At 41.1% G+C, this 22,783-nt stretch overlaps 1 protein-coding gene across 35 annotated transcripts in view; it reads left to right on the top strand.

Annotated features, from left to right (window-relative positions):
- The window catches only part of KCNMA1 (potassium calcium-activated channel subfamily M alpha 1), a 733,580-nt gene that overhangs the window by 536,292 nt on the left and 174,505 nt on the right, over positions 1-22,783 (top strand). For all 35 annotated transcript variants that reach the window (XM_043596657.1, XM_043596656.1, XM_043596650.1 and 32 more), the window contains one exon: positions 1,860-2,015. In XM_043596657.1, coding sequence (XP_043452592.1) covers positions 1,860-2,015 — 156 coding nt within the window. The remainder of the gene's footprint in view (positions 1-1,859; positions 2,016-22,783) is intronic.

The raw sequence follows: 22,783 nt of genomic DNA, 5'->3' as shown, positions 1-22,783 counted from the left end.
GGAGGATAGTCTTCTCTCCCAGGAGTCACTGCTGGATTAGGACTGTGAGACTGTCACAGGACTTTGCAGGAAGGAATTTCACAAGAGTGGTATTTCTAAAAGCAGAGCAAAGAGCCATTGGACTTGCTGTTTGTGTCCACAATGGCGTCTATCATCTCTTCTAGTAGGTACAACTGTAGTGTGTTGTCCTGACAGTGAAGGGAAACCTCCAGGGGGTTCCTTGTGTTTGCTGCTCCATGGAGAGAAATAGTAATTTCTGGGCCATGAAGTCTTGGCATCAGCAGGAACCTAGCAGGGCTCTCTGCTTCAGCCTCCCATGCAAAACAAGAGGTCTTTCCATTGTGACTTGGAAAAACACTTACTGAGTTTTTGGGACAAAGACCTTGCATTTTTGGAGGTAGCTTTCTCCATTTGTTAGACACATTAGATCCGTAGAAAGTTCCTTTATAAAACAAGTCAAAAATCTTCTTTCTTATAATATACATCAGTCAGTCCTAATTCTGGCCCCTGGAATGAAGCAAGACAAGCCTAATCTCTCTTCGGCATGGCAGCACCTGTGGTATTTGGAGGCAACCATCTTGTCTCCCTGAAGGCGTGGCCCTTCTTCCAGCCAAACACGGATGGCTGTCTTAACTGTTTCTCCAAAAATGTTTTCCAGAACCCCCACCTCTCCTTGTGCTTGTCATTTTTCTCTGGAAGTTATTCAGTTTATCAGTTTCCCTCTTTAAATCTGACTGTTACAACTGGATCAAGTATTCTGGAGTAGCCTGACCAGTTCACAACAGAAGGAAACATTCATTTCCCTTGATCTGGAGACCATTTCTAACAAGCAAGCATTGGACTTCTCTGTAATCTGTCACACGGTTGGCCTCTTTTTCGGGTTTGAGTTGCCCACACACTTAAGTTTTTTTCTTCTTTCCCCTCAGCTCTGCTGCCAAGTTAGGTCTTCTCATTTTGAATTTATACGGTCGATTTTTTTTTTTTTACCCTAAATGCTGTACTTGACATTAAGGCCTTTAAAATCTTTTCTGGTTGGTTTTCTGCCCATTTTTCTAACCCTGGAGAACTTTTTGAATCTTGATTCTTTCATCCAACATATCATCTCTGGCTCTCTACTTCATGCCACTTAAAACTAGTTGGATGAGCATACATCTGGGTCCTTATCTCAGGGTGTGACCTAACTGTTGAATAGGATCAGTCCGTCTGCAAGAGATTGTACCATGTCTACACTGTGAGTTGCCTGATAATTTAGGTCAGTGCTTCTCAAAGTGTGGTCCCCGGATCAGCAGCTCAGAGGCACCTCGAACTTATTAGAAATGCCAATTCTCCAGCCTCACCCTGTACCCTACTGGCTCAGAAACTCTAGGATAGGGGCCAGCAATATGTGTATCAACCCTCTAGGTGATTCTGATGCCCACTCAGCCTTGGGAGCCATTGATCTGGAGTATTGGGATTGCAGATAAAAAAGGAATCTAAAACACACAGACATCTGATAGTCTGAGTCTGTTTGAGGAGCCAATTTATGAACAATTTAACCAGACATCCTAGTAGCATAGGCTGATGTGTCTGTCACAAGAGGAAATTCCCTCTGGACTTTGTTTGGCTACATGACAAACCAGAGGCGGGGGACCTAGGTTTGGGAGGTGCAGAAGCAATGATCCAAAGGGAAGACTGAAGACTGAAGTCTGCTGAATGGGAGAGTCAAATAAAACACCAAACACCAGACTCAGGAGAGGGAAAGAAAGGATGAGTCTGAATGCCTTCTAAGCAGCTGGGCAATGCTGCATTTCCCAGAGGAGCTTTTCAACAATTGAACATTTAGGAATGAAAGGTCTCATACCTTGCTTTTGCTTCCACAGGCGCATCTGCTAAACATCCCAAGCTGGAACTGGAAAGAGGGGGATGATGCAATCTGCCTCGCAGAGCTGAAGCTGGGGTTCATAGCCCAGAGCTGCCTGGCTCAAGGCCTCTCCACCATGCTCGCCAACCTCTTCTCCATGAGGTCATTCATAAAGGTAATGTCTTGTCCTATTAGAGCACATTAGCCCCGGATTCAGTTTGTCGTGGGGTTGAGTAGAGAGCACAGCTTAAACTCAAAACAGATCGACGGGCTTTAACCACTTTGGTTAAAGAGAAATTCCTTGTTACAGATTTGGGCACAAGGCCAACTTCTTTCAAAATTATGTTTTTATTTTTATTTGGCACATCCACGGCCATTAAATGATTGTTCAAAGCACAATCCTCTCTTTTTTTTAGATAAACCACATGTTTATCTATCAACAAAGCCTCCGCTGTTAAAACAAAAATATGATTTATATACATTCCATATGGCACCAGAGCGCCTAAAGAAAAGAATTATCATTTTGCTCTTTTACATCAAGTGGCTGGTGGACCTCTCACTGTGCGGATAAATGCAGACCATGTGTTTGTGCTGAAGCCCAAACCCCAACAACATAATTCATTTATTTATTTCTGCACAATCAAGGAGGCCAGCAGGGCTGACATGCCATGGTTATTTGAATGGAGAGTGAATCTATGAACCGAACCCTCAGCAGCGGCGCCCTGTACCGTGTGACACGGGCGGTCTGGGTATGCTCCTCGTCGGCCGGCTCACCCCACAGAGCTTACTGGGCAGCCACCCAGAGCCTCCAAAGTGGACCCTGCCTGTTGGACCAACCCAGGCAGTGAAAGACCCAACCCTGTCCTCACAGGCCAGGCCAGGACAGTTTCCAGGACACTGTGTTTAGAGTCCAGGCCCCTACTAAGAGAGTTTGGAGACTGTGGGATAATGGTAACACCAGTCCTTATCCTTGGTTTGTTCCTGGCCTAGACCATCAAAGAGGCAGACCAGTGCAGTAAAACCTGCCTCGTTTGGGCCTTTCTGACTTGGCATTCATGGCTATTAGCTCAGCATCTGGGCTTACATTCATTCCCCTTCCTGAATTTGTAGTGATTGGAGTGGGAAATTAATGAGTTACCAGGAGGTCCAACAAAGGGGGGCTCAAAGCTCTGCAGTCAAAGGTGTAAGACCTCTGGCCCTTTGCCACCATTACTGCTGTGTCTGGTACCAGTGTTAGTCATTTGGGGGAGTTGAGGAAATAGCCTTGCACTCAGTGAGAGGGATGAGTGGGAAGGGTGGGGCTGGAGGTGATGGACCAACTCCATGTGCGTGTTCACCCTGGGCATCCATAGCTGTGTGATTAGAGCAAGGCTTTTTTTCTAGGTCCTTACCCTCTGTACCCACCTAATTTACATTATTTAGCCAATTTATAGATAATAATACTTTATATAAAAGAACAAATTGTTTTGGAGTCCCTTCAATCACTTTAGCAAAGGATGCCTTGATCAAAAAATTCCTGCAACTCACTATGGTCCCAAAGACCTCATCAACTCCACGGATCTCCAGGCTCAGACCCAGCTCACAAATAAGGACATTGCTTTTTTTTTTTTTTTTTTTTTTTTTTTTTTAATGGCTTCTTTAATCCAGGCTGCTGTTCCCCTGCCTGGATGAAACTGAATGCAGGCAAAATGGAGTTGGCAGGGGAGTTCTGTGTGGCTGGACTTAGAGGCATGCCCCAAAGCCAGACGTAGCCTTGTGTCTCCCACGGCTCTTACATTCAACACAAGGAGCCCAGACCCCAGGATAGAGGACTGTCACCAAGAGAGCTCTCCTGGCTCATTCGACCAAGTTCTGGTGGTTTCCTCCAGCAGGGAATTACCCACAGGCCCAGGCACAAGGTCTGAGACCTGGGCTCTGCTTCCTTACGTTGACGTAACGTGGTCTTGGCAGGGCCCTACCACACATGGGGCGCTTGACATGCGTATGTTTTGATTTTGTGGTGCCTGCATGGAAACTAGAGCTGCCTGTCAAGAAAATTAATAAAATGGATGTGACGCTGATTCTTCAGTGTTATTACCAGCAGGGAGAAAGAACTTCTGTCCAACTTTCCTCAAGACCCTGAAGGGCCTCACCTCTGGAGCCAAGGACGTCCCCTCCAGCCCAGCTAATCCCACTGCCAAGTTCCTATTTAGGAAGAGCCTGTGGGAGAGGCCCAGCCAGGCCCTGGTGTAACTGAAAACACATTTCCCTCCTAGGGTTATGTTACTGTGTTATTTCTGCCCGGGGCCAACTCCTCTGTGTTTGGAGGTAGCTCTCTGAACATGGCCTCTTGACATTCAGGTGGTCTTTGTGTTGGAATTTGCTAAGGCACATGACCTGGAAATAACAAGGTTTACCTTCATATAGGTTTTTTTAATTTAAAATAAGGACAGTGTTAAGCATGTGCTCCCGTTCTGTCATCATCGTGTACTTACCCTCCAAACCCCCGATCCTTGTCTCTTTTAGGTCATAATAAACACCATGATGATGTTCTCCTTGGCATGTTTATGTATTATCTCTCATTCCATAGGTCACAAAGCCTTCACTCCTTTTTATTTGGCAGGTGGGAAGATGGAAAAGAGAATCTATAAATGGATGAGTGTTTACAGAAACGTGCTTCCTTCCCCAGTGTCCCCCACGTCCTACAGCAGACAATTCATTAGCACTTCCACAGAGACAGGCAGGCCTTGAGGATGGAGGGAGGTGGGACGAGGCTTTGGCACATTTGATCCCTTGAGAACACTTAGCGTTTCTGGAAGCCAAACGTGGAGTGTGAGCTCAGCCTGTCCCTTGCCCTGGGCAGGTACAGCGTCTATTTCTTGGTTCTGCAGAATGCATTGTACTCTGCCTCTGTTGAGCAGAGAAGAAAGAGGAACAAGACTGAAATTATGATATATCAAAGGTAGAATCACGGTGGCTTCCCACTGGGATTTTCGTGTCCATGAGACCAAAAGCCAAGGTTGGAAGTAAGGACAACAAAGTTCAACAAAAGAGAGATGGGGTACTGGTATGCAGGGGTTACAAAATAGACCCAGCCCAGAGGTACCAGGAAAATATGAGGAACACCTGTTTATCTCCTGAACAATGTCACTTGCAAAGTTTCTTACCTTGGGGCCTCATTGCTCCTGAAAGCCTAGCTTCCATTTTGGAGATGTCATCTCATAATTGATCTAAACTTTTGGGGAATCTATATTTTTAGCCAACATCCTTGGGGGTAATGAATTCAAGTGTGCTAACTACTGTTAAAGACTTTCTCCTGGTTATTTGTATTTAATTTGCTCCGCTTAACCCTCAAGGCATGTCCTCCGCAGTTGCTTGTGTGCTGGGATTTATTTAACAAATTCATGCTAACCTTATAGCCAATACCTTCACAAAAGAGGCACGGGTTGGCCAGTCAAGGGTCCTCTGACCCAGCAGCCTGTTAATGAGAGGCTAAGCATTTTCCCCAGCAGCACCCAGATTTTGCCCTGGGTTCCTTTAAGTAGTGAAGGTGATCGTCTGGTTCCTTTGACTTGTCTACATCTATGTGTTAACCAGGTGATCCCATCCACCTGTCAGGTTCAAATGAGAATCTTCCTAAGGTCTTCCGTAAAGACAAAGACAATGAACTTATTTAGCCTGTCTGCCATTGCCTCATAACGGACCACACTTACCCTCTACTTGGCTTCCTCCCTTGGATGTATTTTAAGATCCATTGATTTTTTTTTTCTTTTTCTTTTGGTTTTAGAGTTCTAGCATGTAATACTTAAGTTTCTCTTCAGCAGATGTGGTTTCAAGTTGGGGCTTGACCTGCCATCTCTGTGAATTGTGCTATTATTCTTACTAGGATTAGCTGTCCTTGGACATGATAAGTTGTGTGTGTGGGTGTTGTATATAATTTAGAGAGTGATTAACTCTTAACATGTCGTTTCACTCTACACGGAGTCTTCAGATTTAGCACATTTAAATCATTCTCAGGATTGCCAACTATTTTAACTCTGCTAAGCTACCATTTATGCGTGCGCACGCACACACGGACACAGCCTGGAACATGGCATGCACTCCGTAATTATTTCTTGGTTGAATGAATCAATTAGGAAACCGGAAAAAGTATGTGATGTCCTTCTTGTATTTTTTCTCCCTGTTTTACAAGCTTTGGAATTTGTGGGTGAAATGTTACTTAATATTGATCACAACACGGTCTCCTCTGTCACATTTTCTATTTCTGAGTGAGGAAGCCATAGGAAAATCAGGTCCATGTTCTTCAGAGCATATCCTGGCTGCAGTGGACTTTGCTGGGCATGAAAAACGTTTGTTCATTATTGATATTACCATAGTAAGATTAATACATAGTCCTGGTGCTACTTGTAGCCAAATGAATCATTTTAATACCTTTATTTTGGGTTGTATTTATGTGCAGATGTGTTTCTTATATGCATGTGTGAATGCATTATGGTTTAGGAGCTAGAAATATAAATCAAGACTGTAATAATGGCTGAACTATAGTGAGTTCTAACTGTGTGCCCAGCCCTGGGCTAAGTGTTTTATGTACATCAGACATTTACTTCTCACAGTGACCGAACCCAAAACTGGCACTATTATCATCCCCACTTTCCAGTGGCAGACGCTGTGGGTTATGAGAAGTTCAGCAACCTGTATGAGGGCAGAAAGCCTAGAATTGACAAATTCATGTCTCAGACCAAACAAACTGTCTCCAGGTCCTTGGGTACACCAAGAGGAAATACGGTAAATGGTAAGGGGGACCTTCGCTAGTGCCAGCATCATAGCTTTCTGTAGTTTATGGAAACGGTTGCTTTGGTAGAGATTTCCTGAATACCTCCTGTATTCCAGACAGGGTGCTAATCTCACTGTCATCTTCATGGCTAGGAGGCACTCATAAGCTTCAGGAAGCTTCTGTTATGACTGGGATGTATGGGCACACATTTGCAAGCCCCATTCTCTGGGTCTTGATGGCCTTTCTGGCCAGCTCTATAAGGGCAGAATTCACTGCATCAAGACATGTGAACCTAGGCTGGGATGAGTCAGGCTGGGGAAATGCCCCAGGCTTTCCAGAAGGAAGTGACATCACTCACTGCTGTATTCAGGGGGTAAAGCTAATTGACTTCAGTAGATGCTCCTGGGAGAAAACAAACAGTTCTTATTGGCTGGTAGGTATGAGCTCTGCAGATCTGAGGTGTTCACCCAGGTGAGGGAGACATACTAGAAACAGGGCTCAACCCTGTGTGGACAGGAGCAAGGTGGGTGACAGGATCTCTTAAAGGGGGCCAGGGCTGCAACGGATAAGGCTGAGGTCAAGGTGGCTTTCTGTTTCTAGGAGGGGAAGCTAATGGTATCAGAGTAGAGGGTTTGTCTGGCAAAGAAAATCCACGTAGTGCAAGTTAGATAGTGAGAGCCAAACTGTTGCCTATTTCATACCCTTGGGTGTCATCCTAAGCACAAATGGTGTCATGACAGTGGACTTCTGCAGATACCCTCACCAGTGGAGAGAGCAGCTCCCAATACAAATATACTCACATGTTTATTCTCATAAATCCTAGATATATAGAGGATTCCCATTTTTTAAAACGTTTATTTATTCTTGAGAAAGAGAGAAAAGGCAGAGAGAGAGGGAGAGAGACAATTCCGAGCATGCTTGGTGCTGTCACCATAGAGCACCATGCAGGGCTCGAACCCACAAACTGTGAGATCATGATTGGAGCCAAATCAAGAGTCAGATGCTTAACTGACTGAGCCACCCAGATGCCCCAAGGATTCCTAAATTTATTTCTCCATCCAGAACCTCTCCCTGGATCCAATGTCATCTGTCTAACTGATACTCAGCATCTCTATTTGAATGCCTTATCTCATCTGAGACCTAACATATCCGGAATTGAATTCCAGTTCCTTGTCTGGAAACCTGTCTCCTCCCATTATACTGTGGGTGATGCCATTACTGAAATATTTGGAGTCATCCCTAGCTTCTTTCTTTTTCTCCTGCACCACATTGAATCCAGCAGGAAATCCTCTCTGTTTGACTTTCCAAATATGCCCAGGATCTGAGCGCTTCTCACCACTGCCACTCTTCCTGTCAGATCCACACCACCATCCTCGGTCTCCTCCAGCATTATACCAGTCTCCTAACATCCTCCCTGCTCTGTTTTTATCCCTCCCCCACTCCAGTGTATCTTCAGTAAAGCATCCAGGACAGTCCTTCGCAGGTGTGAACCAGATCTTGTCACCCTTCTGCATGAATCTTACCAAGGCATCTCATCTCACCAAGATAAAATTCTTACCAAGGTCTCTAGGTCCTAAGCAATCCTCACTGGCCTCATCTTGTAAATGCTCTCTTGCTCCTTACTGTCAACCACACCTGCTTCAGCTAGTCTGCACGTTTCGCACATGCTATTCCTCTGGCCGAAACACTCTTCCTTCATGTAGCTTCATGGCTTCTCCCTAGCAAATCCTTCATGTCTCTGCTTAGTGTTCATTTCTCAGTGAGACCTTTCTCTAAAACAGTAGAAGTCCATTTTTAAAAGGGCTTGAAAACAAATTTTTAATTGAAATATAATATACAAACATAAAAATGTACATCTAATAAAAGGACAGCTTATTAAATATTCACAAACTCAGAACTCTCATGTAACCAGCACCCAGATTAAGAAGCCACACATTATCAGAACCTCAGGAGCCCTTTTTTTTTTTTAATGTATCAGTGTATGTGCGGGTCTGTTTCTGGGCTCCCCTGGGGAGAATTGACATCTCTACCATGTTGAGTTCTCCAGTCTAATATGGCATATCTCTAATAAAGAGATGCTTTGCAGTTCAACAGTTTTCCTGTAAAATGCAGGAGAATCAAGAAGAAAGTGACTAAGTTCATAAATTTCTCTGGGGCTCCTGAGGGTCCCTACAGGGAATAAATGTCCCACTTCACCGCATTCTCCAGGAAGGATTTAGAGGTTCTCCTTGGCTTCGTGGGGTGAGTAAAGTTTCCATAGTAAAAGCATCCGGATAACATTTTCAAGATTTATATCACTGTCCCCTCCAGAACCCCATACATCTATGGCCTTATCTATGCTTCTGGCTTTGTTTTCCTCCGTGGCATTGTTTATTGCCTCTTTTCTCTGAGACAGTGTAAACGCTGTGAAGCCTGTGGCTACTCGCTGAATCCCCAATGCCTGGAACAGCGCCTGATGCCCAATAGGTACTCAATAAATGTGTGTTGAATAAATAAATGAATAAATTGGCCTTAGCCTTTCCTGGCCAGAACTTTATGACAGACAGCTAGGTGGGGCCAGGATCACAATTACAATTTGGGGTGATTTTGGTGCTGAAAACTTCTTCCATTGCTACTGTGTAGGTAGTTCCCTTGCCAAATTAAAGAGCTTGGACTCCATGTAGAAACTTGAAATACAAAGCCTGGCGAGGACGCAGGAGGCTGGTTACATTTGGTTACAAAGCATTTCGACTGCCAGAAAATCCAGTCAGTGTGTTGTTTAAATTCACAAATCAAAATAAACACCCATGCACTGAAATGAATTTGCTAAACCTCAGTATCCCATCTGGGTCAGCATCATTGTGCATCCTCTTTTTCCCTCCTCGAATCTCGTCGGCTCAGCGGCTCAGCCTGCCTCCCCTAATGCCATCCACTGTGCTCAAGATGACTAACGCCCACCTGAAAACAGGGCAACTTCCTTGCAAATGATTTCAAATAAAGAGAGAATTAATCCATGAACTATTAACAGGGATTTCGTTTCCCCCCTGGCCCTGGTAATTTCTAGAACATTGAATTAAAGAGTTCTTAGACCTTTACAAATTTCAAGGCAAACATTATTAGCAAAGAGAAGCCCATACAGCATGTTAGAAGATTGCCAGAAAATGTCAATGGAATTTCTGAATAAAATAAAAAAGGCTTATGCTTCCCTCCCGATTTTCTCTCCTTCTTCCTCCCTCCCTCCCCCTAACATGATTAGAAAGTCATTTCATGTGTCTTATATGTTTGGTCAATCAAAGGCAAACGTACATGATTGATGGTGACAGGGAACACATTTAACTCATTACTCTTTACTTTGCAGCAAAATGATTTGTGTAAACTGTCTGCCTAGCATTAAAGGTAAAACAAACTTAGAAACCCCAAAATGTTAAATTTTTGTCTAATATTTTCCTTTTGGTTTTATAGCCGTAATCACATATGGATTCTTTTATTTGGCTCTTGGCACAGACTGAACAAAAGGGAAAGGCAGCACAGAAAAATTACATAACATAGAGACAGAGCCCCATGCCCAGTGAGGACAGAGCCACAGGAGCTGAGGTGGCCAGGACTCACCGTGAAAACCAGGAGAGGCTACAACTCACCCTGGCTTTTATCAACTGCCAGTATATTGTCAATAATGTGAAATAAGGCCCTCTTGACCACAAACATCAAAACTATCCACTTTGGAGATGATCACCCTTTAATTAACTACGTGTATTCACAGGCTGCATCCTCCTGGCCTCCCCCACTTGGAATTTTCTCACTTAGATTTTATGGATGCCACATACCATTGGGGATTTTTCAAGCAAAAGTCTCAAAACGCTATGAAACCATGAGGAATAAAGTTGCAGATTCCTTTAGGAAATCTACTGGCTATCATTGTCCTAAAGTGATACCGAGTATAAATCTGTGCCCAGAACAAGAACGAGGAATCTCTCTACTACTCTACATATCTAGGGGGTGCAAATTAAAGACACATCAGTGATTTGATACAGTGGTATTTTATCAACTTTAAAATTATAATAGTATCCTAAGTTTGCATAGCACCTTATAGTTTATAACGTATACATTTTTACTTAAATTATTTTTTATTTGACCAGATACAAAAGCATCTTATTGAATATCATTTGGTCAAAGGAGCCAGCATTTCTGACCCTTCCTCATGTGTAGAGTAGGAAGACAGGAAAAGAGGAAACAGGAAGACGGCTGACTTGTAGTTGCACAGCCGAATGGAAAATGGTAGAGCGGGGCCCAGAACTCCACCAGACCCAGTGCTCAGTGCTCAGCTCAGTGCTTTTCCCATTATTACGTGTTGCTTCCCTGAGAGAAATGTCTTGATATACACATTGTTTGGCTTTGTATTCAAATCGATAGCTTCTAAGAGTAGAAATCACTTTGCAGTATTCGTGAAAGTGGTATCCTCCATTTTCCCCAACCATGCCAAACTATGTAATATGAAAACTCAGATAGTTTTCAATGGTAGGCAATACCTATGTCTGCCCCATTCCCTCCATGATCTGAAAAAGTTACTATCATCCCTAAAGCCTTGGCATGTGGGAGACTTCGTTGCCCAAGTCAAGCACTGTGGCTGCACAGGGGAGGGAGAGGATGACTGGTTGGTTGAGGGAGGAACCAGTGGGTCAGAATGCACTATGGTGATTTCCAACACGGAGGTGGTATCAGTAAAGAGGGCGTGAGGTCCAGGCTCCTTCTGATTAAAGTACAAATATTTAAGTAACACAAACCACTTGGGCACAGTGGTAAGGCTCTGAATTTATGTCTTCAAGACTGGGACATAAATCCAGTCACATTTACCTAGCATTTCTTCTGGCCATTTTCCATTACAGGAAAATGCTTCAAGTATGTAGTCCCACCAAGATTCAGAAGCAATTTTAATTATCTGGCTATCTTGTTCTTTCATTTTATTCCTAAAATTAACTTCCAGTAAAATTGATGTGTGTGCACATGTGTGTACACAGCTCTGTGCATTTTAACACATATGTAGAGTCGTGCCACCACTACCAGAATCAGGGTACAGAACAGTTCTAATACCCCCCAAATAAACTCATGCTCTCACTGTGCATTCATATCCTCCCCGGCCCCCTAGCCCCTGACAACCACTGATTTGTTCTCTGTCACTCTCATCGTGTGATTTTGAGGAAGTCTTGTGAATAGAATCATACAGGATGTAACCATTTGAGACTGGCTTTTCTCATTCAGTATAATTCCCTTGAGATTCACCCACGTTATTGTATCAGTATTTGATTCTTTCCTGTGTCTAAATAGCATGGCATTTCATGGATGTGCCACAGCTTGTTTGTCGCTTCATTCCTTTGATAGCATTTAGGTTGCTTCCAGTCTGGAGAGATGATGAATAGAGCTGATATAAGCATTTGTGTAGAAGTTTGTGTGGACATTAAGTTTTCGTTTCTCTAGAGGAAATACTAGAAGTAGGATCGATGGATTAGAGGGTAAGTGTGGGTTTACCTTTAAAAGAAATCACCAACGTGTTTTTCCAGAATGGCTGTACCATTTGTCATGCCCTCCAGGCAAGTGTAGTGTTCCTGTTGGTCTGCATTCTCGTCTGCACTTGGGATTGTCAGTTTTTTTTTTTTCAGTCATTCTACTGCATGTGCAGAGTATCTCATTGTGGTTTTAATGTATATTTCCCTAATGACTAATGATGTTGAACATCTCTTCATCTGCTACTCTATTATCTGTCTGTCCTTTTTGGTTTTTGGCCCATTTTTAAAAATAGGCTTATTTTTTAAAGCAGTTCTCAGTTTACAGGAAAATTGAGTGGAGGCAGAGATTTCCCAAATACCCCTTGCCCCACACCTGCATAGTTTCCCCCATTACTGACAGTGGGTACATTTGTTACAACTGATGAAGCTTCCTCCTCGCTAATCCCTGGCTAACACTGATGTTTTAACCATCTCCATAGTTTTGCGGTTTCCAGAGTGTTACATAGTTGGAATCACAGTCTGTAGCCTTTCAGATAGGCTTTTTTCACTTAGTAATATTCTTTTGCATTCTTATATGCCTTTGCGTGGCTTAAGTGCTCATTTCTTTTTAGTGCTGAATAATATTCCCTATGTCCATTGTCTGGAGGTTCCATAGTAAATTCATCCATTCAACTATCTAAAGACATCCTGGTTGCTTCCAAGTTTTGGCAATTATGAATAATACTGCTGTAAACATCCATGTGCAGGTTTTTGTATGGACATACATTTTCAACTCTTTTGGGTGAATATCAAGGAGAGCAACTGGTATGGCAAAAATATGTTTAATTTTGTAAGAAGTCACCAAAGTGTCTTCCAAAGTACCCTATCACATTCCTACCAGCAATTGCTCCACATCCTTGTCAGCATTGGGTATTATCTGTGTTTGGCCTTTTTTTTTTCAATTGGGTTGTTTGCTTTTTACTGTTAAATTTAAGAGCTCTTTATATATTCTGGATATCTTGATGGATTTGTAAATACATTCTCTCGGGTCTGTATCTTGAGTTTGCGTTTTCTTAACACTGTCTTTCTTGGATAAAAGTGTTTAATTTTGAAGATTTTAGGGGTTTTCTCTAAATGTTAAATATGGAGTTTCCACATGACCCAAAAATTCCACTTCTAGGTGTCTACCTAAGAGAAATGAAACCACATGTACTAATTTTCCATGGCTGCTATAATAAATTACCAAAAAAATTGCCTGCTTAAAACAACACAAATGTTTTTTTCTTCCTTTTCTGGAGGCCAAAAGTCTGAAATCAGTTTCACTGGACTAAAGTCAAGGTGTTGGCAAGGCTGGTTCCTTCTGGAGGCTCTAGAGGAGCATCTGTTTCCTTGCATTTTCTAGTTTATGGAGGCTGCCTGCATTTCTTGGCTTGTGACTACTTCTTCATATCCCTCTAGCATTTGCTTCCAATATCACATTTCCTACTTCCTCGTCTTTAATCAAATCCCCATCTGCCTCCTTTTTTTTTTTTTTTATAAGAACATTTGAGATTATAATTAGGGCCATCTTGGACAATATAGAACCACCTCACATCCCAAGATCTTAATTGTATCTGCAAAGTCCCTTTTGCCATGCAAGGTAACATTCACAGGTTCCAGGTATATCTTGGGGGGCCACTATTCAGTCCACCACAGTCTGCCCTTTGGCCTTAAAATTCTGTATCCATCAAACATGTAGAATACATTTACCCCATCCTAATATTTTAAAAAGTACCAACCCTGCAGCACCAATTCAAGTTCAGAACCCCATCTAAATATCAGCTCTAAAGTCCCAAATTTTATCATCAAAATTAGTATGGGTACGACTCCGGGTATGATCCATTCTGGGGCAAAATTCCTTTCCATCAACAAATCTGTAAAACTACAAGACAAGCATTCTATCTCCAAAATATAATGATGGGACAACCATAGGATAACAATTACAGGCATTCCCATTCCAAAGGGAAGAATATGGAAGCAAGAAAGTCTCTATGAGCCCCAATTAACTTCAAAATCCAATCAGAAAAATTCCGTTAGTTTCACATCTGGGCATAATCCTCTGTGGCTTAAAATTGGCCTTAGCTAATGTGATTCCTCCAAATGTATCATTTTTCAAATTACTTTGGCTATTCTAGTGTTTTTGCCTTTTCTTGTAAATTTTACGATCAGCTTACCTATCGACAAAAAAATCCTACTGGTATTTTGTTAAATCTATATACCATTTTGGGGGAGCACTGGCATCCATGAACATGGATTCTAATCCATGAGCATTGTCTCTCCATTATTAGGTAATCTTTAACTTCTTTCATCAGTGTTTGTAGTTTTCAGCAAACAGGTTCTGTACATTTTTGCTAGATTTATACATAAATTATTACAATTTTTGGAGCTGCTGTAAATGGCATCTTAAAAAAATTCAGTTTGCAATTATTCAATGGTGGTATGTAGAAATACATGTTATTTTGCTATGTGGCCTTGTATCCTGCAACCATATTACACTGACTAGCATTTCTTGAAGGATGTTGAATAGGAAGAGTGAGAGTAGTGGTCTTTGGTTTTTTCCAAGTCCTAGGGGGAAAATATTCAGTATTTACCCATTAAGTATAATGCTAGCTATAGGTGTTTTGTAGATGCCTTTATTTTGAGATTGCGGGAGTTCTTTTCCATTCATAATTTGATGAGAGGTTTTTTTTTTTTCTTTAAATCATGAATGCATACTGAATTTTGCTGAAGGCTTTTTCTGCGTCGATTGATATAATCATGTTATTTTTCTTCTTCTGACTGTTAATATGGTCAATTATGTTGACTGATTTGAGAACATTGAACTAGCCACTGTGCATTCCAAGATAAACCCCCCTTGGTCATAATGTGATGTATTCGCTAATATTTTTATGAAGGTGTTCTGTGTATGTGTTGTGAGTATACTCTTGTGAGTATACTGTTCTGTAGATTTTCTAATACTGTCTTTGTCTGGTCTTAGTATCAGGGTAATGGTTGACTTCATTAAATGAGTTGAGAAGCCCTTCCCTTTCTTCTATTTTCTGCAAGGGTGTAGAATTTGGTGTAATTTTTTCCTTAAATGCTTAGTAGAATTCACTAGTGAAAATATCTGGGCCTGAATTTCTTTTTCCAAAGGTTTTTAAAGACTAATTCAATTTCTTTAAAACTTATGGCTCTATTCAGGTTATTTATTTAATCTTGGATGAATTATGGCAATCTGAGGTTTTTGAGGAATTAGTCTAATTTATCTGAGTTACACAATTTATGTGCATAGAGTTGTTCATAGTTTTCAATTTATTTTCCATTTAACATCTATGGGGTCTGTAGTGATATCTTCTCTCTTATTCCTGATTTTGTAATTTATGCTTTTTTTAATTGTCAGTCTTACTACATGTAAAGTTTGCTGGTGTTTTCAAAGAATCAACTTTTGGGTCTATTACTTTCTTAATTTTTCTGTTTTCTTTCTGCTTGCTTTGGGTTTATTTTATGCTTCTAGCTTCTTAAGATAAACCTTAGGGTATTGGTTTGAGACTCCTTTTTAAAAAATATAAACATTAAATGCTATATAGTTCCTTCTAAGCATTGCTTTTGCTACATTCCACAAATTTTGATATGTTGTATGTTGATTTTTATTCAGTTAGAAATACTTTTCAACTTCACTTGAGACTTCTTCTTTGACCTGTGGATTATTTAAATGTGTGTTGCTTAATTTGGATATATTCCTCTTACTTTGATATTACTGATTTGTGGTCTGATTCCATTATGGTTAAAGAACCTACTCTGTATAATTTCAAGTCCTTTAAATTTGTTAAAGTATGTTTTATAGGATCTATCTTGATGAATGTTCCGTGTGACCTTAAAAAGAATGTATATTCTGCTATTGTTGTATAGAGTGCTTTATGAACATCAAGCATTAATCCGTGCCACTTGGTGGTGTTGCTCTGTCCTTCTACACCCTTGCAGATTTCATGTCTGCTGGTTCTACCCATAACCGTGAGAAGAGTGCTGCAGTCTCCAAAGATAATTGTGATTTGTCTATTTAATTCTGTCTGGTCTTGCTTTGTGTATTTTAAAACTCTGTTAAATGCATATACATTTGCATTCTTGTTTTTTTTCTTTCTTTCTTTTGGTGAATTGATCCTTTTTATCATTACATATTGTCCCTAATATTCTTGGTAATTCTCTTTTTCTGAAGTCTAGTAGACTTCAGATCTGATGTTAACAAACCCACTCAAGCTTTCTTTTTTGACTAGTGTTTTCACAGGGAAAACACCTTTTCTCATCATTTTCTGTCTAAACCAAACTGTATCTTTAAATTTTAAGTGATTTTCTTCTAGACAACTTATAGTTGGGTGATTTTTTTTAAAATTCCATTCTGTGAATCTGTTTGTTAAAAGGTGTGTTAGACGATCTATAATGTAGGTCTAATATTTTGCTATTTGTTTTCTGTCTGTTTCATCTGTTTTAATTTCTTCTTTGGGGTTATTTTGAACATTTTTAGTATTCCATTTTATCTATTGTATTTCTTATTGCATATATATATGTGTGTGTGTATATATATATATATATATATGGCCTTGTAATTGATTGGCCATGGGATTGTAATGTACATACTTAACTTCTCAAGTCTACTTAGATTCAGTGACTTACCTCTTTAGGTGTAATGTAGAAACCTTATGAACCTATAGGTGTCTTTACCCTCCCCATTTTTGTTGTTGTTGTTGTTGTTGTTGTTGTTGTGTTATATCTATATACACTGACAACCCCATAAGACAGTGCTATAATTTTTTTTACTTTCAACCATGAAACATATTTTATTTATTTTATTTTCATTTTTTCAATGTTAATTTCTTTTTTGAGAGAGAGAGAGAGCGAGCACAAGTTAGGGGAGGGGCGGAGAGAGAGAGGGAGACACAGAATCCTAAGCAGTCTCCAGGCTCCAGCTGTCAGCACAAAGCCTGACACAGGGCTGCAACTCATGAACTGCAAGATCGTGACCTGGCCAAAGTCGGATACTTAACTGACTGAGCCACCCAAGCACCCCTCAACCATTAAACATATTTTAAAGAACAGTATCATCTTTTATATTTATCCTGATATTTCCCCTTTCTGTTGTTCTTTCTTCATTCCTGATATTCCAGCTTTCCATTTGTTATTCTTCCCATTCTGTCTGAACAGCTTTCTTTAACAATTCCATTAGAGCAGTTTGCTGGAAACAGATACTATTTTCCTTCATCCAAGAATGTCTTTAATTCATCTTAATTCCTGAAGGTCATTTTTGGTGGATACAGAATTCTGGGTTGACAGATCTGTTATTCCAGTACTTTGAAATGTTGTTCTACTTCCTTCTTGCCTCCACTGTTTCTGATGAGAAATCTGTAGTCATTTGAATTATTGTTAACCTATAAGTAATGAGTGATTTTTCTTTGCTTGCTTTAAAAATTTTTTTATTGTCTCTGGTTTTCTATCATTTGATTACACTGTGTTTGAACATTATTCCCTTGGGCTTATTCTGCTGGAGCTCACTGAGATTCTTGTATCTCTAGGTTTGTCTTTGGTAAAATTTGGGAGGTTTTGTTCATTATTTCTTCAAATATATTTCCTGCTCTATACTCTCTCTTGCTTTCATTCTGGGATTCATATGACACAAATATTAGACCTTTTCTAATACACCACAGGGCCCTCAGGCTGTATTCATTTAAAGAATTTTTTTTCTCTCTGTTGTTCAAACTGAACTATTTATGTTGCTTCAAACTTCAAGTTCATTGATTCTTTCTTCTGCCATCTCCATTTTGCTACTGAACCCATCCAGTGAGTGTGTTATTGTATTTTTCAACTCTAGAACTTTCATATGATTCTCATTTTTATCTTGTTTCTTTACTAAGGCTTTTTGTCTTTTAATTCTTTACAAAAGTTTTCTCCTTTAATTGTTGAAGTGTTTTTAAAATAGCTGCTTTATGGATTTTGTTAGATAATTCTAATATCTGTGGTGTCTAGGCATTGGATGAATGCAAGTTGAGATTTTCCTGTTTATTCATAAGCCAAGTAATTTTTTTTAATTGTATCCTGGACATTTTGATTTTTTTTTATTTTGAAACTTTGGGTCTATTTTGATCTTAGAAAAAATGTTGATAATTTTATTTTGACATGTAATCAACCTGTTGGATTTTAGGCTGCATGTTCTGACCAGGCTTCTACGGATTGTGATTCCAATGTCAGTTGAATTTCAAAGCATTGGCAGTGCTCTTTGGATCTGTCTCACATCAGTCTCAGACTGGGCAATAGTCTATATTATAGTTTGTTCTCAAAATCTATATATGCTGTATATAGGGCCAGCTTCATCCATGTACAGCTCAGGGTAAGCCCAGAAGTTCAGAAATGATTGTAAGAGGCAACTTTCCCAAATCCTCTTTCTCTGTGATCATCCAGGGAATTGTCAGCCTCCATGGCTGTCAGCCTCCTCCTCTTTTTAGCCTCTGACCAGAAAGCTGGGGCTTTACTTTCCCTGCTTATTGTACATTTCCTGCTCCTATGTGCCCACCCAGGGGGAGACAATGACAATGACAAGAAGCAACAGGGCTTTGTCTCTCACTCTTCTGGGACCTCAGATCCTCTAGCCAGTGGAGGTTCTCCTACCGCTCATGTCCTTCCAGCTCCCATTGCCACAGCTGCTACTGCCACCACTGGATGCCTTAGGGGTACAGGTGCTAGAAAAGAGTAGAAAAGAAAAAGAAAAAAAAAGAGAAAACATGATTTCTCCCATTCTTCCTGAGTATTAGGAATTCCTTCTACTGGTGTTTGAGCCGGAACCGTAGCTTCTCTTGGAGTTTTCTGTCCACATCCTGGTCCTCGCTTATAGGTTCTGAGGTCAGGCTGGAGGATGGAGAGGAAAAATAATAGTAAACTCATTGCCGATTTGGTGATACTTCCAATTCTGGTCATTTCCTCTAATCTGCCTGCTATTGTTCACTTGTCAGGGTCTTCAACTGGCTACTGCATGCATTCTGTCAAGGTTTAAGAGATGCATTCGGTGAAATATGCAGGGCAGAGAGTACTTATTCCACCTTATCCAGAACCAAAAACCCAGATAGTGCTTTAGATTGTCTTTTACAGTCAGACCCAGGAGAATATTGCCTATGGGACGGTATTGTCATCATCGGGTCCTTTTAACATATTCAGTAATCATTCTCTTTGGGATGGGTTTGAGATTATCCACCTTTTCATCCGAAGCTATAGATAACATAATATGGCAAGCTACATTACGGCAAACTCCTGTGCCTCTCCTGGTAGAACAATATGAGGTGGCTATTTCAACTTCAAACTCATTTGGCTGATTTAGAGAAACTTTGGGACAACAGTAAAATGACACTGAGATCAATTTAGGCATCCATCTGCCATCTTGAAAAATGGTGTGCAATAAAACCTTTCAACTGGGTATAATTTTTTTAGTTTTTATCATTAATGCCACTTGTATTTCAGGGTAACAAGAGTGATTCAGGCCCACTTATTAGGGTTTGAAGTTCTAAGAAATGCAGGTTCCCTGCCTCAGTGCTGTGCTTTATTTGCCATAGGGGATGGGAAGTAGGGTGGGAAGCAGATGGAATTAGTTGACATATATGAGTAAAAGATAGCATTTCCTCCCTTTTTCCCATATTGTATCAGTAGATAGGCAATCTCTGCCCATTGAGAAATAACATCTATATCTGTGCCCATTGATCTTGGTGTGCAAAAGCTCCTTGCTGGCAGTCTACCAAGAGAAGTCTGTGTTTATTCCTAGCCTTCATACTTATGGCATTGCTTTTTAGTACGATGGATTTAATCAGTTTCTCCTTTCTCTAGACTGTGACAAAGTAAGTATCATTTAAGAAAGAGTTTCTGTTGGGTTTCTTATTTTAGTTAAAGTTTGTCAGCAAGAGGCCATTTCTTTCAGTGGTTGGGTATTTTTTCTTCTTGAATATACTAGTGTGGAAGGAAGCAACAAAAGAGGAATACTTGGTGCCCCTTTCAGAATTCAGATTAAGTATTAGGCTTGTTTGGCCAAAGATGTTGGGTAGTGTCTCCCTATGCAGATACATCCATGGACCACCATGTTCCAAATTTTCCAGCATAGCCCTCACTCTGCCTTTTCTCCCTCACTTGTGAAATGTGAAGGGACTTGTATAGCTGTGTAACAAGTAGAGGGCTGGGCAGTGAGAAAGTTGTAAAGACTGATTTAGGACATAATTTGTTGTAGGACCTTGGACTGCTTATTCAACTTTTCTGAGCTTCATATTTTCCCACTGTAAAATGTGTGAGAATATAGATGATTATTGGAATGATTGCCAGTGTGTTAAGGCCCCTAGCCTCTTTCTTCCTTCTTAGGAGTGGGTGGTACTGTTTGGGCTGCTATTTGCCATGAGACTTGAGACTGGGTTGGGCTTGAATCACTGATGGGAGAAGATAGAGGGGTGAACCTAATATAAAACCAATCTCAAGGGTGGCATAAAGGTATCCCTCCCTATATTGCTTACACTTTTGTGTTGCCAACATCTTTGTAAATGACTGATGTTGGGGGAGGTCTCCAGAACTCTTTGTAGTGAGATACAAGGTTAGCAGAATTTTCTGCCTGAGTACACTTTCCAGGACAGGAGCATTGTTCATTGGTCTAAATGACACCGCTTCCTTCAACCCTTTCAACCTTCCTGTCAAAAACCCCACCCCCAGCCCCCTAAGCTAGAAGCTTTTACAGGTGAAAACTGGGTGCCTCTGTTTGGTTTTTCCCAGGCCTCTTCTGTGAATGGATACTCACTGACTGTTGTTCCCCATATGTAATGAAAGCCCAGCTAGCTAGTGCAGCCTTGCCCAACACAGAGCCTTACAGTGGAGTGACCTACAGGAGAAAAGCTGTGTGCTAGAGTGAGTTACCTGGGGAGAACTCAGAGAGACTAGCAACCTCCCAGCTTGTGCCTGGAGGCTTGAAATGTACTATTGACTTGACCTTGCTTATGGGACCAGTGAACTTAGAGGCACAGAGAGACCTGTCCCTGCCCAAACAAGGTCATCACAAGTCTATACCAACTGCAGGATGAGAGCTAGCCTAACAGTTTTGGGGGAATAATGAATTATAATGATTGCTAACATTTTCCTAGAAATACAACCAGAAGGAGAAAACATGCCTTCCAGAACTCTTCTCAGGAGGCATGAAGTTTGCAGTTGGAAGGAATACTTTGGTAAACAATTTGGAGTGGAAGGGATGGGCTTTCTCCCCCAAGTGACAACAGATATTTTTTTTTGATTTTTTTTTCAACATTTATTTATTTTTGGGACAGAGAGAGACAGAGCATGAACGGGGGAGGGGCAGAGAGAGAGGGAGACACAGAATCGGAAACAGGCTCCAGGCTCTGAGCCATCAGCCCAGAGCCTGACGCGGGGCTCGAACTCACGGACCGTGAGATCGTGACCTGGCTGAAGTCAGACGCTTAACCGACTGTGCCACCCAGGCGCCCTGACAACAGATATTTTCTAAATTGCCTACTAAAAAGGATAAATCCACTTAACTGCAAAGCTTTTTTTTTTCTTTTTTGAGGGAAGTTTGCAAAATTGGGGCCAGAAATAGATTATAAGGGTAGTAGAGGCTAAAGACTCTGAGCAGTTGATCATTCTTCTCTCTTATGTCCCCACGAGTGCTTAGCCTCTACTCCAAATATGAGTTGAGCAAGTATTTTTAAAAAATAATGTTTGAAGGGTGCGTGAGTGGCTCAGTCAGTTGAGTGTCTGACTCAATTTGGGCTCAGGTCGTGATCTCATAGTTCATGAGTTTGAGCCCTGTATCCACCTCTGCATTGACAGTGCAGAGCCTACTTGGGATTCTCTCTCTGTCCCTCTCTCTCTGCTCCTCCCACACTCATATGCACTCTCTGTCTCAAAAAAATAGACATTAAAAAAATAATGTTTTAATAAACACCAGTTTATTGGTATGCCCATCCTATGGACCAAGGATACTCCAGGTATCAGCTCCAAATCCATCTGGCAGGTGAGGCTGGAAGTAAGGAGCAAAGCCATTTGCTAGGAAGGAGAATGATAAATAAGAGTACGGTATAGAGATTCCCCAGTTGAGGCATGTGGGCAAAAGTCAAGTCCAGGAACCAGAAGACTGGGGTAGCCCAGTCTACCCATCAGGATCTTGCTGGCTTGGGTATCCATTCCAAAGGCCAGGCTGGGTCTTCCTCCATCAGCTTCAGGCTCCATCCACATGTGACCCATCTCCTATTTTAGGGGACCATTATTTTCTTCAAATATCTAATCTGTCTTACCATCGTATTTATTTATAGTGAACTTGCTGGCCACTAGGAAAGGTGAGGGATTGGGAGGACCTCTAGGTCATTTTGGGGACAAACTCAAGCTTCTTAGTTTTTCTCCTCAATCCAGAGGATCATTTGATAGTCAGCAGTGTTCCAGGCTCTTCTAGCAGCAGCTAAGCAATAGGAAGCCATGAATCACAAACCCAACATCCAACTAACTGACCTCTGTTTCTTTGTGTGAGCTGGAGAAATGTCTTTATTATCACCATCATCATCATCATAATCACCATCACCATCACTGTTATAACCATCACCATCACCGCCATCACCATCATCACCATCACTGTTGTAACCATCATCACCACCATCACCATCATCACCATCATCACCATCACAGTCACTCATTACTTATAAT

The sequence above is a fragment of the Prionailurus bengalensis genome, chromosome D2 (genome assembly GCF_016509475.1).
Source record: "Prionailurus bengalensis isolate Pbe53 chromosome D2, Fcat_Pben_1.1_paternal_pri, whole genome shotgun sequence".
Taxonomy (NCBI): Eukaryota; Metazoa; Chordata; class Mammalia; order Carnivora; family Felidae; genus Prionailurus; species Prionailurus bengalensis.
The sequence above is the reverse complement of the archived record's forward strand: the minus strand, read 5'-3'. Positions and strand labels throughout refer to the sequence as shown.